The sequence below is a fragment of the Laetiporus sulphureus genome, assembly GCF_001632365.1.
Source record: "Laetiporus sulphureus 93-53 unplaced genomic scaffold LAESUscaffold_28, whole genome shotgun sequence".
Lineage (NCBI taxonomy): Eukaryota > Fungi > Basidiomycota > Agaricomycetes > Polyporales > Laetiporaceae > Laetiporus > Laetiporus sulphureus.
This window is the reverse complement of record NW_024468537.1, coordinates 91,447-108,490: the sequence shown is the minus strand read 5'-3', so window position 1 is coordinate 108,490 and position 17,044 is coordinate 91,447. Positions and strand designations below refer to the sequence as shown.

The 17,044-nt window shown below is 49.3% G+C and overlaps 9 protein-coding genes across 9 annotated transcripts; 4 read left to right on the top strand and 5 right to left on the bottom strand.

The window, feature by feature from the left end:
- The first annotated feature begins 250 nt into the window (after window positions 1–250).
- On the top strand, window positions 251–1,859 carry LAESUDRAFT_702632 (uncharacterized protein). The gene is made up of 3 exons (XM_040906494.1): window positions 251–690; window positions 747–1,070; window positions 1,126–1,859. The coding sequence occupies exons 1-3, from the start codon at window positions 384–386 to the stop codon at window positions 1,401–1,403; spliced, it is 909 nt and encodes a 302-aa protein (XP_040762805.1). The 5' UTR covers window positions 251–383; the 3' UTR covers window positions 1,404–1,859.
- A 643-nt stretch (window positions 1,860–2,502) lies between these two features.
- Window positions 2,503–2,829, bottom strand: LAESUDRAFT_611005 (uncharacterized protein; the record flags this gene model as incomplete). Its single annotated transcript, XM_040903162.1, has 1 exon — window positions 2,503–2,829. A coding segment is annotated over one exon (327 nt), but the record flags the coding sequence as incomplete, so codon positions are not given.
- Window positions 2,830–3,514: 685 nt separating this feature from the next.
- On the bottom strand, window positions 3,515–4,121 carry LAESUDRAFT_715119 (uncharacterized protein; the record flags this gene model as incomplete). Its single annotated transcript, XM_040907116.1, has 3 exons — window positions 3,515–3,629; window positions 3,687–3,787; window positions 3,843–4,121. The coding sequence occupies 3 exons, from the start codon at window positions 4,119–4,121 to the stop codon at window positions 3,515–3,517; spliced, it is 495 nt and encodes a 164-aa protein (XP_040762803.1).
- A 1,687-nt stretch (window positions 4,122–5,808) lies between these two features.
- Window positions 5,809–7,149, top strand: LAESUDRAFT_727316 (uncharacterized protein). Its single transcript, XM_040909199.1, has 2 exons — window positions 5,809–6,265; window positions 6,329–7,149. Exons 1-2 carry the CDS (start codon window positions 5,938–5,940, stop codon window positions 6,955–6,957), a joined length of 957 nt encoding a protein of 318 aa, XP_040762802.1. The 5' UTR covers window positions 5,809–5,937; the 3' UTR covers window positions 6,958–7,149.
- A 61-nt stretch (window positions 7,150–7,210) lies between these two features.
- On the bottom strand, window positions 7,211–8,557 carry LAESUDRAFT_656765 (pseudouridine synthase; the record flags this gene model as incomplete). The annotated part of the gene is made up of 7 exons (XM_040904642.1): window positions 7,211–7,492; window positions 7,552–7,667; window positions 7,734–7,821; window positions 7,886–8,143; window positions 8,202–8,265; window positions 8,303–8,340; window positions 8,399–8,557. Coding segments are annotated over 7 exons (1,005 nt in total), but the record flags the coding sequence as incomplete, so codon positions are not given.
- A 1,675-nt stretch (window positions 8,558–10,232) lies between these two features.
- LAESUDRAFT_656504 (uncharacterized protein) lies at window positions 10,233–10,892 on the top strand (the record flags this gene model as incomplete). The annotated part of the gene is made up of 1 exon (XM_040904622.1): window positions 10,233–10,892. A coding segment is annotated over one exon (660 nt), but the record flags the coding sequence as incomplete, so codon positions are not given.
- A 1,352-nt stretch (window positions 10,893–12,244) lies between these two features.
- On the bottom strand, window positions 12,245–13,483 carry LAESUDRAFT_715117 (uncharacterized protein; the record flags this gene model as incomplete). Its single annotated transcript, XM_040907115.1, has 7 exons — window positions 12,245–12,349; window positions 12,504–12,565; window positions 12,614–12,735; window positions 12,835–12,914; window positions 13,039–13,149; window positions 13,306–13,381; window positions 13,458–13,483. 7 exons carry the CDS (start codon window positions 13,481–13,483, stop codon window positions 12,245–12,247), a joined length of 582 nt encoding a protein of 193 aa, XP_040762799.1.
- Window positions 13,484–14,146: 663 nt separating this feature from the next.
- Window positions 14,147–15,524, top strand: LAESUDRAFT_656596 (kinase-like protein; the record flags this gene model as incomplete). Its single annotated transcript, XM_040904630.1, has 5 exons — window positions 14,147–14,280; window positions 14,332–14,879; window positions 14,937–15,055; window positions 15,106–15,283; window positions 15,334–15,524. The coding sequence occupies 5 exons, from the start codon at window positions 14,147–14,149 to the stop codon at window positions 15,522–15,524; spliced, it is 1,170 nt and encodes a 389-aa protein (XP_040762798.1).
- A 1,130-nt stretch (window positions 15,525–16,654) lies between these two features.
- LAESUDRAFT_625845 (cytochrome P450) lies at window positions 16,655–16,986 on the bottom strand (the record flags this gene model as incomplete). Its single annotated transcript, XM_040903336.1, has 2 exons — window positions 16,655–16,865; window positions 16,913–16,986. Coding segments are annotated over 2 exons (285 nt in total), but the record flags the coding sequence as incomplete, so codon positions are not given.
- Between the last annotated feature and the right edge of the window lie 58 nt (window positions 16,987–17,044).

The following is a 17,044-nucleotide window of genomic DNA, read 5'->3' as shown; positions in this document are numbered from 1 at the left end:
TAACATGTTCTGGGGTCACTGCTCTTCACAACACGCGAAGCCGAGAACCATCCGTACCTTCAGAGAGACCGCGTGTTTACAGCGAGGCGTACAGCGGTGCTCGCTCCGAACACGGCTCTGGCGCATTGCGACTGGGCAGACCTCCAGATCGGCGCGTCTGAATCTCGTTGAAACCACTATGGTGTGGATCCAATTCCCGTGATTGTTTGTCGCATCAAACCTTATGGGTTCCCATACTAAATCCTTTAGCAGCCGGGGGCTCGTTGTACAGGCGAGGCGGCTGAACGGTTATATAAGACTGCTCGTTAGGCAAGGAATGCGTACGACAACTCGCCTTGAAGTGACTACAGTCTTCTCGTTCTTCTTCGTTCACCTTCTCTTCGATGCTTGACGCATTCAAGATTCAACCTTTCGATCTCCAGCCTGTCTTCGCGTCCTGGAAGGACGCTCCCCGTTTTCTTGGGAAACCCAAGAGAGATCCTCCCGTCGACGAGTGGCTAGCCCAGATCAAGGCGGGATGTGTCGAGCGTAAGGTGCCAAAGGAATACTGGCACAAGGTTGGCCAGCACTATTTGGGCGACAAGGCACAGGCGCGCCTCGAGGGCGTGAAGCTAGTGATGCAGAACATGCACGGCGGAAGGTTCAGGTGGAACTGGAAGTCGTTCAAGACCGCTATGTGTAACATGGGTTGTGAGTGTTCGCCGTAATCTCGTCTTTCAATCATGAATGCTAAAATGGCCGCACAGGGGACATCGACCCATCGAAGACGGAGGCCATCGAAGTGAAGAGCAAGCCATCCGGGTTCTGGTGGATAGTAGGGCGGCGCGGGGACTCAGCTTCCCAAGAACCAAAGACCGCTACTCCGCCCAAACCTAGGCCTCAGAAGTCGAGATCCTCGACGGATGTCCCCACTCGAAAGAGCAAACCCGTACCCAAGCGCGCGAACACGACCGGTTCCATCCAATCTATCTCATCATTGACATCATCTGTGTTCTCCTCGCACAGCTGTATACCAAAGACGCCACGAGACGCGACTCCCCCCCTCACACCTGTAGGGACACCCGGCGAGAGTGAGTACCCGAAAACTTACAATCACTGCGGATGCTAACGTCTACCTTATCTTAGTCACGACGACTGTCGCACATGCGCCCCTCTGGCTCATCAACGTATGCCAGTCCCTCGCTCCCATCACCCATGAGCACCCGAAAGCGATGACTGCGCTCTCAGCAGTGCTCATCACCCTCGGCTCCCTACCTGCTCTCCCGGTTGTTTCCGCTGGCGTTGGCGGTACCTTCCTTGCGAGCAGCACTGCTCACGCACTCGGGTCTGTGGCCGTCGGCCTCGGGACATGGCTAAGAGCTCAGAGCGAAGGGCAAATGGAGATCGCACCGATGAGGTCATAGCGTAGCACTCACATCTCCCTGATGGCCAGGAGTCGAGGGATTATGTCTAGATGAACGCAGGATATCTACGACATCCAGGTGCTTTACGATGATCCACACGTATTTATCTATAACGTACAGGACGTCGAACATCAATCACTTGTATACTAGCAGTATAGAATACAACGGCTTCCAGGAGAAGCAGTCGTGAAACAACGAACCAGCTAGACAACACGATGAGCGAGCTGGACGGGCAACGATCCGTGACAGGTACTGGCGGCTTTCATCAAGTCCTTCCGGCTAGTAGCCTCATGGGCTGCAGTGACAGCGTAAGCACTAGCCTCCAAGTCATCCACCCGACACAGAGAGGATGCCGCGGGTGTGTAGCTCTGGAAACATGGCTTGTATATTTTTCACACTCAAATCAATGTTAGTGATGGCTGAGGACACCAAGGAGAAGTTCCACATGTTCAGAACAACCTTCTGCAGGCCTGGAAAATACGCAAGTGACATGCACCGCGCTAGAGCGTCCAGCTCGGTCTCGCTTGTGGGATATCCATCCACCGTGATATTAGTAACGTCGGACGGAATGGCGGATAGAGCCTCGATGACCCATGCGAGGGACTCGGGGGCTACAAAATGAACAGTGCCTAGCGATGTAGAAGCCGATAGGCCATCGCATAGGAGAGATGTCCACGAGTCTCCTGGTATGCCCATATTTACATCATCGGCATCTTTCAAAGGTGTCCGCTCAATACTCACCTTCGTCAATCTGATACCAGATTTCCAGACGTAAACGTTCGATGGACGCACTTTGAGTACGCATCAAATTGAGAAATGCCGTGGCGGCACCAGCGGATACTAGAGAGATATTCAACTCCACCAATGAAGGTACATCATGCGCAATCAATGTCGATGCAGCGGATAGGTCGAGTTGGCTCGAAGCGGATGATGCTACAACGTCTTGCACCAATGACCCTTTTCGCCGATCGATAGTGCGGATAATCGTCATGGTCCGAACGGTGGAAAATGAGCGCAGCAAGGAGATGGCATAATCGACAGATTCGGCAACGATGTGAAGATCAACGACCGGCCCTATTATTGCAATTTCCTCCACCTTCATGTGCGGCAAGAAACCTTTCACTGTCAGCTTCCTGACAGAACCTAGATGTTGGAAGATAGCAAGCCAGACCCCACGTAGTCTCGTCGCTGGCGTGCTCTTGATCGGCGCTACGATGTCAAGACACCGCACATAGATACCGAGGTGAGGAGATATAAGCAGCAGGCTGTGGAATGCCTGGAGAATCTGGGCTTCTCCGAGGAGAACATGAGAAAAGATGTGGTACTGCGCGGATGAAAGCCATGCACGACAGGTCAGTGCGCAAGTTCTGAGGGCCATCCGATCGTCGTCTAAGAAGTCGATGATCCTGTCGCATAGCTCTGTGGGTAGACTTGATAGCAGAACAGGTGTCCGCTGGCCTCTCATGGACACAATCGGTCTCAATGAGATTTGGAATCCTGTAAATACGAAGAATGACATCAGTTACAGTCAAATTCTGGCTCGCACGACTCGAATGCGATGATAAGAATCATAAGATACTGACAATCCTGAAAGGACCTAGTACAATCCAACAATTTTGAAATCTATAGAAAGGTCCGAGAGCGTATAACCTGTTGCTGAGTGACAAACAGATTGACACAGACCGTGTCATATACGTTCGATGATGAACGAGCAGCGATGAATGTTTGGCATGATGATGGCGTTGGCGGCTATCATGAGAGTAGGGTTGAATGCTCCTTTAGGAAAGCAGCGTCAATGAGCTTCGACTCTCGGAGGCAGAATTGGCAATTGCCAATACCCAAGAGACACGCTCCTCTGCGGCTTATTCGCATGATCAGCTACTGAGTGTGCGTGTCGCATTTCCATAGCTGTCAATAGACAGACTCAACCAGGATTTGATGGGCACATCCAATCTCGGATATTGGCATCAAGTACTAATGTAAGCTGTCATTTCGAATCCCGATGCTACTCCAACTAGTTGTGAACGATACATACAGTATGGCAAAATTGTGAAGCACAGCTACAGAGGCTCAAGAAGAGTTCAAGAGTCCAGTCAACTGACGTCGATTCCTCACGCAGGCTTGACGACACCATGAGGTGGCGTTACTGGATTGGCTTCATCCAACAAAACTTGGTTCAACACCAAAACCTTGCGATTCGCAATTTCCCCCTTCGAGTCAGTGATTCTACATGAAAACACGAGTGAGCCAAGAACGCTGTTCAAAGATAAAGCATGATCTTACACAACGTTCAACGAGGAGTTGACGGTGCTGGAAGCCGATGCACCGAAGACCTTGATAGTCTTGTATACCGTGGCTTTGTAGAACAAGCCGACGCTTCCCGCCTGGGGCATCAAAAATATCAGCCTCGCGTAATGATGTCGAGAACCATGGACGTACTGCGACGGGATCATTCTTGTTGGCAGGAACCTCGACTGCCCCGGTGAAGGAGATGTCTGCAGACTGCTCGAGGACTCGTTCCTCCAGCAGCTGCTCTCGATACTGATCCCTCGTCAATTGTTTTCCATTGAACGTGATCTGGGCATCCTTGTGCAAGAATTCATCGAAAGCGCTGTCGAAAGCGGACTGTGAGGAAGCCTTGTATATGGCGGAGATGCTGTCCTCTGCCCAAGCAGAGAGAGGGATGATGACGGGGCCTGGTCCTAGAAGTACGGACATGATAGTTCGATTATGCTGAGGTTTTCGATGTTGGAGATTGTGGGTGGTACTGAAAGAGAGAGAAGCTCCTGGACGACGCGATTTATATGGTGGAAGCGAATGAAATTGCCGGAGACTGGTCGCGCTTGACCCGTATAGGTTTCGATGGGATGTGGGACCCTGAGACCGAAGTGAAATTCGGATCATTAGCAAGGGCTTAGTGAGGAGACGCGCTTACAATGTCCAAGACATGAACGCATGTAGCCTTATAGCGAGCCCCGTTGAACCGGCGTCAGCGCTTCGCTCACTGAAGCCCTGACGTAGCACGCAATGATATCCATCAATGGCTATGTCGATGTGCACATATAGCCAGTGATGCACTACTTAGGAGACTTGAAACAAATGATCGCACAGAATAGCTTAACCCGGCGGCAGCCCTGATAACAAGCGCCGCCATAGTAGCAGCTGTCCATGCACATGTCAGCAAACATATCATCTGAAACAACAAACGCTCCCCGCCGGTGGCGATGTACTATCACTTGTTCGACTGCGCGCAATTCTTTCGGGGAAAACTCACCGACGTACGCCCCCAAGGCTAAACTCTCTTCATAATGAAACGCGTAAGCTCGCGGTAGGCACAGCATTGTTGACGTGTGGGCGTCAACAGTGGAGTGGCACCTCTTGAAGGACAGTCGGACACTTCCTCTCATCGCCTCTTGCAGAGTTGCTGACTAGTTCGTCTCAATGAGCTTTCGGTTTTTGACGCCTTTAGAGTATCCAGGCAGAACTGTCGATACGGCAGAACATATGTGATCAAATGCACGATGAAAAGCGACAGTTCATCAATGTTCCGTTAACAGCGGGGGATGAGTACGAGCAGAGGACATACTGGGAGTGCTGCTGCATTTGTGTGTGTTTCACACCAAACCATCGAGATGTATCTCGTCGCAATAGTGCGCTGCTCTGAAGCGGAAAAGTAAGCAACTGCAGACAAGGACGGTAGACTCGCGACATAGCAGGAAAGTGAGATGACAGACCATGAGAGATCATCATATACTTACCTACCTGGTCTCGCCCACTCCAGACGCGGACACAATCTGGCTTGACCCGACCTATGATGCCTTGCGATATGTGAAATGCTGTGCTAGTCATTACGTAGTGAGTTCGATGCACTAATCAGTGATCACGCGACAAATGATCGCGAAGTCAGTGTATCGGCAGCGATCGGAACTCAAAGAGCAGTGTCGTCCAAATGTAACCACTGCGCTAACGCTCGCGCAACTACAATCGTCGACATGTACTACCATGTCCAACGGAGAGACTGCATGATTGCAACCTGAGATCACAGAAGCAGCGTCGTAGAAAGGCGGATCAATCGGCAATCTGCTATGCGGATGATTGTATAGCAGTCCGCTTAAAGACGTTACGGGCGCGTCCACCACTGTTTGGGACGGGCTTTCCAGACTGTATGAACACAGCTACCAGGTCGTAGGCCAGATGCAAACGATGACGCACCACTGCAGTTTTGTGATTGACGATGACTTATGGAGGAACAGATAGGCTGGGCAGCGCCTGCCTGCAGAGCGCAACACGTGTGTGTCGCTGAGCCGAATTGTACCTGACTTCTTGTTGTCACCTCGGGAAAGGCCTGCACAGAGGCATGATTACCCCGACTGACGAGCCAGTGGCCAGGACGGCAACGCGGCGAAAGGCCACCCGGTTGATCGATTAACAAGTTACCGAGTATATCAATGATCGCCTCAATCTATTGTAGCAACTCTCTCTTCCTTCATCTCTTCCACCATCACCGTTCTCCTCTGCGCCGCACAAGCACAGGATGCTCAGCGCATTTAAATCACGATTTATTTCTGAGGCGCCGACCGTCGAGGCCCTGCTGGCATCCTGGCCCGCCGGTGCGGCGCCTCCGCGTTTCCAAGGCAAACCCAAGAAGGATCTCCCCGTCGATGCGTGGCTCGCGAAGGTAGCAGAGGCATGCGCTGCACAGAAGGTCCCGAAGACGCGGTGGCACGAAATTGCACGACACTACATGAGCGAGGATGTGAAGAGGAAGCTGGACGAGGTGGAGAAAGTCATGCGTTGCGTCTCTGGAGAGAAGTGGCATTGGAAGTGGTCGAGTTTTGGGGTTGCTCTGAGGAGTATCAGCTGTAAGTGGCACACCATCATTTCCGACGCGCTTAATGGCATGCTTACTCTGCCTGTATCTTCAGGTGACCCGAAGATGACAGAGGCGATCAAGATGCAGCGAAGGTCGGGAGGAACGTGGTGGATTATTGGCAGAGGCAGCGATAAGGGCAAGAGCATGAAAACGCTGGAGCCCTTGCCAGTGAAAGAGCCTCTGGCATGGTTCAGGCTTGCCCCTAAGCCTGCAGACAAGCCCGCTGCTAAGACTGCGCCTGCGAATCCCGCCCGTAAAGTCGCGAAGAAGGTCATGGTCAAGACTGTGGTCAAGACGACTGCCGTGTCGAAAGCTGATGGCAAGAAGAGCGAGCCTAAGAACCAGACAGAGGTGTCGGCGTCATTCATCGCTCGCACTGTCTCTGTCATGAAGGGCCCCATGCAGCCACAACCCGTCGTACCGCCACCACCGCCACCACCCACCGAGATCACTGCCCAGGTTCCGTTGTGGCTCGTCGCTGCGTCGGAAGCGATCTACTCACTGACGAACGAGTGCTCGACCACTATGACCATCCTCGCCGCCGTACTCATCACTGTCGGTTCCATCCCTTCGATGCCTACCATATCAGCAGGAGCCACTGTGACTGCGCTGGGCTCAATGGCGGTCGGCTTGGGCGCGCTTCTGAGGGAAAAGGCGATCGCCGACGCGGAAAGGCGCTAGGGAGGAGATTGGAGAGTTCTCATCGCATGCATGATTATGAAGGAACAAGAAGACGGCAGGCATACCGGCTCTCGTTGTATGTATGAGTGCCCAGGCAGCGGGCTGCTGGGTATAACATTTGACATGATGTTATGTATGTAGGCCACAGCCGCTGGTTCGGATAGTGCTAATGATCAACGATCAACATACGGCATTCATGAGTTTGAACGCGTGGCTGATCTTCTCACCTACGATCATCCATCCAGCCCAATGATCAGTTCGCGAGCCATCGAGCATCCAGCTGCTCAAGTATGTGTTGCGGATCGGATTGTTCTATATGGGTCTGTTCTGGTATGCCTTGGCCGACTTCTGGTTGGCATTGTTTTTCCGGAATCATTTCTGTTAGCGCTCGCTGTCCATTGACCCATAGTCCACCCTTCGACATGTCGAGCATCAATGGGATTTTGATCTGTTCGCATAGTCGCGAGAAGTATGTCGGAAGCGGCGCGCCAACCGTTATCCGTACGCGTTTTTTGTTATCGGCTGTCCGACAATCCTGTTCCGCGTTGAGTGAGTTAAGGTATCTTAGCGTAGGACGAGATCGCGAGATCGCACATGAAAAGAGAGCTGCGACGCGTGTAGGTACATCTTGTTCTCAGGTACTTTGACAACGTCAGTGATTTTCGGTGATAACTTGGCCTTAGCATGTACAGTGTCGCCGAGGATAGGCGCTGATAGAGGACGCCAAGATGTCAACGATTCGGTATATGAACGTCATGACGGAGAGACAGTATTACCTTTCATGCATTTTGCCATCTGAACACGAAGTTGATGCTTGAACCCCGTATAAGGAGTTAACTTCACAAGAGTGAGAGGGACGATCGGCTAAGAATTGATGGTCATTGTCAGTAGTTGACTTCGCGAGGTGAAGTGTATTGAGCTTGCTCACAGAGGATGCAATGACCTCCCAATCGGTTTCAGCAATCGCTCTTTTCCCTTCACCGGGGCCTCCCGAGTCTTTGGTCGAGACGCGTCCATCATACGAGTAAAGAATGCCCCGTATGGTGCCCGCTTGCTCTGAAAATGATGCTGATCCACCGCGGACAAGTGCTAGGTAGGTCTTTTCTATCTCATGGGAGGAGAATTGTTGGAAAAGCTTCCGGGCACTGTCTTTACTGCGCGCAAGGACCAGGCACCCTGTGGTTCCCTGGGAGACAGCAAATTGCACTGAATTACGAGAGGGCTAGCTGTACTGAATGCCGTACCTTGTCAAGACGGTGTGCATGATGCAGATCATCGTTCAGATCAAGATCCAGTTTGAGGTCTGAGCTGAACGTAAATGGTTTTTATCGAGCATATCCCAGACACATGTAACTTTACCATCAATGAGTTCGTCCAACCCTCCTGTCGCCTTCTCGCAAATCAACGAACAGCTTCCAGAATGCTAGGATATGGCGCGTACCTCTGCTGCCTTTCTGTTAAATTGGCAAACAAATCCCGGGGGCTTATTGATTACAACGACGCTGCTATCCATGTAGAGAGCAAGCTTAGCCCGAGATAAGGCCTGCCGACGATTCGACGAAACCAGGCGGGCTGCAGAAGACATTTGGACGCCAAAAGAGTAGAAGTTCAAAGGAATGGACTTTGGCACGAGTAGTGGATGCTAAGCGTAACACATCGTCGAGAGCAATGATGATCGCGGCGAAGGAAACATTTGCTAACAACTTATTGATAAAATGAGTTAGCCTTTCACGTAAAGATCATTATGTTGAAAAAGGGCCAATTTTGTTGGGCATTGATTTGTGCTAAACTGCCTTACAACGGGAGAGATTGCGCAAGTTGTCACACCTTCTCCACAACGAGGAGTCGGTACTTCGCTTGCAGTGGAGACTTAAACAATGCTACTGTATAACTCTTTCTAATGCAACTCCTGTGTGCCCTACTATGGGTCCCACGGCAGACATGACGCGATTTATAAATGTGGAAAATCGTGTGGGAATGTCAGCTGATGTCTTACATTTGTGGCAAAGCTTTGCCAATTTAGCATTTAAACAGCAAATAGTGCACATTCACAGCCAAAGTGAAACATTTTCAACATGAAATGCCATGGTTGCAAATATTTGTCGCATGTGTAAGAAATCAGTCGACATTCACACACAATTTCCCACATTGATAAATCGCATCATGTCTGCCGTATCCGCTCCCGCACTTTCAGTGCAGTCATCACTAAGAACAATTGCATCTATCCATGACTATGGGACAAAATTTATTATGGCATTGATCGAACCTTGAATGCCTCGTGCGCCATGTATGCTCCGTCTACCACATGCCCTCATTCAGCAGGCTGTAACATATCTGTCAAGTGACATGAAATGTGTTTCATGGGGTCTGCTCAGCTTGCTGCTTTCAGCAAAGCGGTCCTCGGTCCTCGGAGTTGGGCACTTCATAAGTAGATCGCTGACCAGAAAAGGCAGGCTGTGAGTCGTGACTGTCATGGTTGCGCGTCTCCTCCCCCCAATCCGCATCCCTTGCATTGACCGCGTTGATTTTACTGTGCTAATTCAGCGGTGAGTACAAGATTCTTTGCGCGCTGTGGCGTACCTCAACCTGCATACTAGGTTTCTCCTGGGCAGTTACACGTCCTTCCTGACGGCAGTCATCAAAGGTCCCCTCTCACACAACCACTCTGCTAGTTCTTGAGGTTTGAGCCATCATAGTGCTGATTCGTCCAGTAAGGCCACGAACACAGGACAGAAGGAAGGGAAAAAGGTGGCAGAGTCAGAACGACCCATCGTACCGGCGCCGTTCAAAAACCCTTACACTGCAGGCATGATACCATTTACCACTGTGAAATATGTTGATTTGATCCTTTGCCTTTAGGAAATAAATTTACCGGTGTGACAAATGGTGTTACATATTCTTACTTAAGGCCTCAAGTTGAAATAGCTTCAAATGATGCCACATATTTTGCCTTGGCCTCAAGCCAGAGATTATAAATACTGCATACAAAATATAACAGGGTTGAGAATAGTACCACAAATTGGCAAATTTCCCCTCAGAACAAAGCATATAGATGTACATTTGCAACAATGCTACATTTTGATATATGCAATGTTCAGGATTTGTAGAAAAGGCTTAGGCAAAATATGTGAATATAATTTGAAGCCATTGCAAATCAAGCTTCAAATTCATAATATCCAATGTCATTTGCCACAGTGACAAATTCAGTTTCTAAAGGCAAAGGACCAAAGCAACATATTCCATGGTGATAAATGGCATAATGTCTGCAGTGTTACAGCGATGCTGATGTCATCCTCTCATCTTCTGACGGTCTCGACTTCTACGCTCATAAATCTATCCTCTGCTTTGCATCAGCCTTCTTCACAGACATGTTCTCCTTACCCCAACCTTTGCCAGCTGATTCAAATTCATTGCATGCTTCATCACACATTGACATCACAGAGGGCAGTAGCACCTTGGCATGCCTTCTACGCCAATGTTATTCAATAGAAGACCCTGTGTTGAAGGACCTGGAGGAAGTGAAGTCATTCTTATTAGCAGCATTGAAATATCAAATGCACGAGGCCATCTCGTGGGGTGAGAGCTGCTTGACAGGGTTCGTGGCAAAGTTCCCATTGCGCATCTATGCGATTGCCTGTTCTTTGAAACTGGAAGGTGCAGCAGCGTCTGCCACGCACGATTCCTCCAGTCTTTCAGGAACGGATGTTATGTCTACCCTTGAGGAAGATGTCCCAGAGATGGAAACGTTATCCGCCGGTGCATATCATAGATTATTGGCCTATTGGAGCAGAGGATCAAAGGAGTGTGCAATTACCCAGTTCTGCAAGCCGCCGACTACCGTCACACAACCAGCCTCTGAGGTCATCTTATCTTCGCATCTGTTCATGGATTGCTCCGAGGCAGACATTCTCATTATCTCCTGTGATGACGGTTGATTCTATGTATCCACTGCTATCTTGTGTTTCGCATCCGCTCAATTCATGGAAACGTTGAAATGCACACCAGACAAAGGACGTTTGGCAAAACTTCGTACAGTCTCACTTCCTGAGGACAGCTGTACTCTCATTGTCATGTTGCAGCTTTGCTATCCTATCGAAGACCCGGAGATCTCGAATGTGAAATCGAAGGCCCACTATGCTTCTGGAAGCCAGCATGAAGTATGGTGTACGTAGAGCTATCGCTTTCGCAAGGGCCGCCGTCATGCTAGATGTCAGCATAAATCCACTACGCGTCTTCCTCGTCACCGTGCGATACAAATGGAAGAACGAAGCATGAGAAGCTGCTATGCACACTATCTATCAAGCGACTGACTATATCTCCGATATTCCGGAAATGGAGACATCTCCAGCGTCGATATATCACCGCTTGCTGATGTACAGAAGAAAATGCTGGAAAGTCCTCATCAGCGTGACACAAAATCTGTCATCACAGGCTCCGAAAACACGTTACAAATCATGACGGTCTATCGATGATTCAAAGTCCTGCTCTACGAACCTCTATTACGCCCATGGAAAACCATGGCTGCATGCCTCTTCATGCAAGTTCTGGCTGAAAATACATAAACAAATCCCTTTAACAAGTAGTGATCAAAACACGGGCCAGCCACTGTTAAATGTCAAGAGCGTGGTGCCCTCCTTCTTCGGCCATATGCTCACCGGGCTCGGTGAGCACGAATATGAGTTTGAGTACGACAGCGACACAATGTCTGTCAGCGGCATTCAACAGCGAGTCCTCAGGTGACTAGTGCTCTTGCGAAGGTACAATATATCTTCCTGATCATGGAGCAAGGCACTTTATGTTGACCTATTGCCTAACAGATAAAATTCTAAGGAGCAGCGACTGGCTGGAACACTGTCAAATTCATGTATAGTATTCTCTGCTACATAGGTTCTCGACTCGAGCTGCCAGCTCTTACTTCCTCTTCGTGTTTCGGTGCTACTAGTCCTCCTTCCATGAATCTGTTAATTGAACTACATTCTTTTCTGATGCCATGATGTTCTCTTCAGTATCGGCTTCGCTTCCAATTTCCTCAGGTGGCCAAATCTATACTGTGTGTCGTCCTTGCCACCTACGTCTGGTCCGCGCAATCGACGGGACTGGAAATCGTCTTGGAGTATTGAAATTGATAGAGTCTTATCCTACACATCTTCTGTCGTCAAAGAATATTTTAAAGGTTCCAGTCTGGTCAACGATCGCGAGTGACCACAAACTGGCGCATGTCATTACCAAATCTGGACATGCACAACGGTGACTTGGGCATCTAGTTGAACTTGCTTCAGCCACATTCTCACTCCTCTTCACCACAGCACCACTCATATCCCACTCTTATATAAACCAGAGTAACGATACTCGAGGGATCGTGAAGGGTGACAGATAGACCGGCGGCTGTGCGCTGTACAACTTTGGTGCTTTTGTATAGCTCATGGAGGTCTATCAACTTCTTGTTTTCTCAGTGTGCAGAGTTCAACTGGCCACACAGCAGACAGCAGACATGATGCAATTTATCATCGTGGAAGATTGTGTGTAGATGTCGCCTGCATCTTGACATAATTCCACAGAGCCTGGACCACGCCCACTCGGCTCTCCTCCCTAAGTGCCAAAAAGCTTCCTACAACAAGGTCAGCAGCAGGTAAAGATATATAGCATGACAACTCACCAAGCTCCAGGTGAACCTTGAATTGCTCTGATTGTTGTTCAAGGTGGATGATGAACCGTATTTTGACTGGGGTATCCCCTTTCCGCCGTACTGTGAACCTGTCCAGCTGGGGTTGTGATGGCCTACGTAACCACTATACAACATAAGCACCCAAGCCAAGTTGTGCATATGATACATGTACCTTGACAATGTTTCTCTCATGGTGCAATGCCGGGTCTCACTCAAGCTCTACCACCATCTGCTTTATGAGCGTCAAGAACTTCCATGGTGGTGGCCGCTCTTTTGCTCGTTGATTTGGCAACTGCATGGATGAGCGAAGTGTCAGTCAATGCAAAAGCAGAAATAGCAGAACGATGTGCCTCAAGCAGTCTGCCCTCAATTCTGAACGAGAATGCAGGGATGCCCTCATCCGTCTCAAAGTTCACCTTGCCGGCCTCGCCTTCCGTGGTACCCACAGCACCCAGACCATCCGCGCCCTGCTGCCACGTCTGTCCAGAAACTGTATGGCTCAGAAATATTCGTAATGTACGAGAAGTCTGCACGGATTGTCGCCATGAGTGTCAGCGACAAGGTCGCACATATCTGAATAAACACTGACGGGAACGGTGCAGTTGAGCGCATCTTGCACCTCTACTCGCTTTCGAGTGACTGTCCAGTCAAGGTGTCACTTCATGTCGAGGAGGTCGCGATACATTTGCGAGTCTGCTGAGAACTCGAGTTGACTGGAGGAGCGCATTTGGGAGGTTCTTGTCCGTGAGCTTGCGTGTTCTGCAGACAAGTACATTTGGAGCACAGGACTGTACTCAGTTATGGCCCTTAGCAGGATTGTAGTGCGACAACATACTTCGCAGCTGGCTTCTGTAGGTTCATCGTGGACAACGGAATCAAGGACTCGGGATTGACAGGTGCTATGGAAAAGTATTCGCGTCGAGAAGCCGTAGCCAAAGATGAGCCGTCCTCTAGCACGAGTATCCTCAATGCAAAGATGATGGACTTTTACGCAGCACGCTGACTAGATGTCTGAGTTGTTGCACTAGCTAGGTCCAGTCATACTGGGTGCCACCTAGGGCATGGGGAAATAGAGAATTGCTAATTAGCCAGAGCTATTTTACCTCTGTAAATTACAGGTAATTTACTGTTAGCTTAGTGGCATAGCGTGAGAAAGTTGTAATTTACCATCATTTTAGGTAAATTGACTGCTTAATTTGACCGGTTAATTAGTGTTAATTAGCCTGGAGTTTCGGGAGCTGCACTCCCGGACCCCCCTTTGTTATTTGACTGCATTGCTAAATAGCTGATTAAGCAGGTCACAATTCCTATTTCTCCGTGCCCTAGCCACTGCCACCCGATTACTACATGTGCCACAACTGGTGGAGGACAACAACACTTGCTTTTCGACCAGCCATCTCCCAGCGCCGCTTTTTCAGGACTACCATGTCATCTGATAAGGAGCCTACTAATTATCGCATCTCTGTTGGTCCAGATGGAAAGGCCAAAGGCATGGATCTCACGTTCATCTCTGAGGCGCTCGGCATGCCCGCAGAAAGAGGATACGGCTGGGCAAGGTTCGACTTTGGTGACCGCATTGGACCGAATGATCGCTATACGATTATGCACAAATTGGGCTGGGGAATGCATTCAAGTACATGGTTAGCTCGAGACAGCGTGTGCGTCAGTGTTCACCAGTTTTGAGCTAACAGCAGCTGATGCTTCGATAGGGAGAATAATTTTGTCACAATTAAAGCATTTACAGGTTACATCACGAGCCTCATCCCTACCGGACAATGTTGGGAGTTAGACGCACTTTATCTTGTCTCTGCACCACCACAATCACCTTATTGCCAGCGTTACATTACTGAATTTACCATTCCCAGGCGCGTTGTGACGGACGGAGATCATCTATGTATCGTTACACCCGTGTATAGTGACGACATCAAGGCATTGGTTTGCGCATTATGCCAGGAGAAACCCAGAGCCTTTTCCCTCCGTCTCGTACAACACATCATTCTTCACATCTTACATGGACTCACGCACATGCACAGCTGCAAGGTCATCCACACCGATTTGAAGCATGACAACATCTTCTTCACGACTGAGATGGGAACCGAGGACATTGAACGGTGGATTGCTGAGGACCCTCCTCGACACCACAACCCCGAAAGGTCGCAGAGCACCATTATCTGTACGGCAGTGTCCCAGCCGCTCCCTATGATATCCATGGAGGAGGCACTACATGCTACGTACTTACTCGGTGATTTTAGAACTGGTAAGTAATGTCATCATGCGTTTCTCATCACCATTGCTCATATTCGAACCAATGTAGCTGTCCATTCAAAGTTACACCCCAACCACGTTTTAACCATCCCTCCTCTCCGGCCTCCAGAAGTGTTCCTTGGTGCAGAGTGGGACAAAAGTGCAGACATCTGGTCATTTGAGTGTTTGGTTTGTCATTCATGTCCATCAATTTAATCTGCACCTCATTCATTCACCAGGCCTACGAGCTCATAAATGGCCGTGCATTATTTCGCTACCAAATTAACAAGAAATTCAATCTCACTGAGACTGAAAACATGTTGTACCAAATGATGTGCTTCACCGGGGAGCCGTTTCGCGTGAAGCAGCTCAACGCCTCTCCACTCACAGCAGATTACTTTAACGAGGAATGTATGCGTCTTCCATCCATTCTTTTGACTCAAGTTGACGACATTCTCCCCTGCAAGGCGAACTGAAGCTTGAGCCGGAGATCATGGACTTATGCTTTGAGGCGCAAATGAGAGTGTGGAAAGTCGTGCCCGAAGACCTCATAGACGACACTGGCACGTTCCTGCGAAGATGTCTGCATCTTGATCCAGACAAGCGGGCAACAGCAGAGGAGTTGTTGAGCGATTCATGGCTTGTTGACACAGAATGATATGCCATGCGCCGACTGAAGAGAATACACCTTTGATAGATAGGTAGGTAGGTATGTGGATGATTGATAAATTACTACTCTACTCACCATTCAGATCTGGCAGGTGAACTGACTGTCTTGTTGCTCACATCATCTGGTCAAGACATACCTCTCAATTTATTACAGTACAACTCATCAGCTCATGGCGAAACACCCACGCAAGAAACAGAGGACCACAAATATTACAAACACTATCAAGCCACTGGTTTCTTTCACCGGACCTCACGGATGAAAACAGCAAGGAGAGGAGACTTGAGAACCTGGTTTTTGGCACTATATATGGTCCACCTGACAGGGAACAAGCCAACTTTCTGACTGTGTCTGATGGCGAAGGTGAGGTTGAGGATACTGGAGAGAATGAGCTGCAAAACGTGCTGGATTTTCACGTGTGCATTCTCCCTGTGACTGTGCAACGGCCAGATTAACGCTTGCATTATAGTTCTTCTTCATCGATGATGCCGCTCCGCATGCAACGGTAGTCGATGTAGCGATGAATGGTGCAGAGCTGGCATTTGGCAAAGGCTCTGTGAATGGTTCGGATGCGGAAGATGCACATCAAGATTAGAGTCGTAGGAAGGACGCTGCTTCAGCAGATGAGGATGAAGTTCGACACGATTGTGGATCAGAGACTCTGGGTACAGGGCAATAGGACTGGCGATGTAAAATTAGCAACTAAATCGCAGTCAAATGGCAAGGGGGTCAGGGTTGCGCCCCCTGGAGCTGTGAGGAAATTTACTGTCCATCGAACCAGAATCAACACCACCGATCGAACCATTCCGTACATGTCCAAGAAGAACAATGGCTTGTATACGAATTCATATGCGAGAAATTCTGCGTCACACATAGACTCTTAACACTCCGCGCTATTTCGCGGATCGTGTATGAATCCCAGCCTCATGACATCGGAGCTGAATCTGCAAGTAACATCTTGTGTCGAGTGGAGCGAGCCTTCAGATCGCACTGCAAATTCTCCGGAAATCTGTTGTAGATCAATACGTTAAATGTATCACGAATGGGTAAAGGATGTATGGAACAAACATGATGGTTTCGCTTGTATACTTCAGCTCAGAGAGGATGTCCCTGCTGTACGCATCTTTTGCAGGAACGATATCGCATCTTGCCAGCATGGTTGCCACAATTGCGAAGGTTGTTCCTCCGATAAGATGAAGTCCGGGGAACGACCTCCGTCCAAATCCGAATGTGAGGTTGACGACTTTGCGCATCTCAGAATCATCTCCATCATAACGCTCTGGGTTGAATACCATAGGATCAGGAAAGACTTCAGGGTCATGTAGCATATTCCTGGAGTACTTTCAACAAACTACAGGTGTGCGGTGGACAGCACGTACCAGATGTTTGCAACGATTATCGTGCCTTTCCTGAAATAAAATCCTTTGTAGACATCATCTTCGGTCAATCCATGCCATTTTAAAACTGTAGATCCATTTTGGATTGCTCGCCGCATGGATTGACCCATGAGA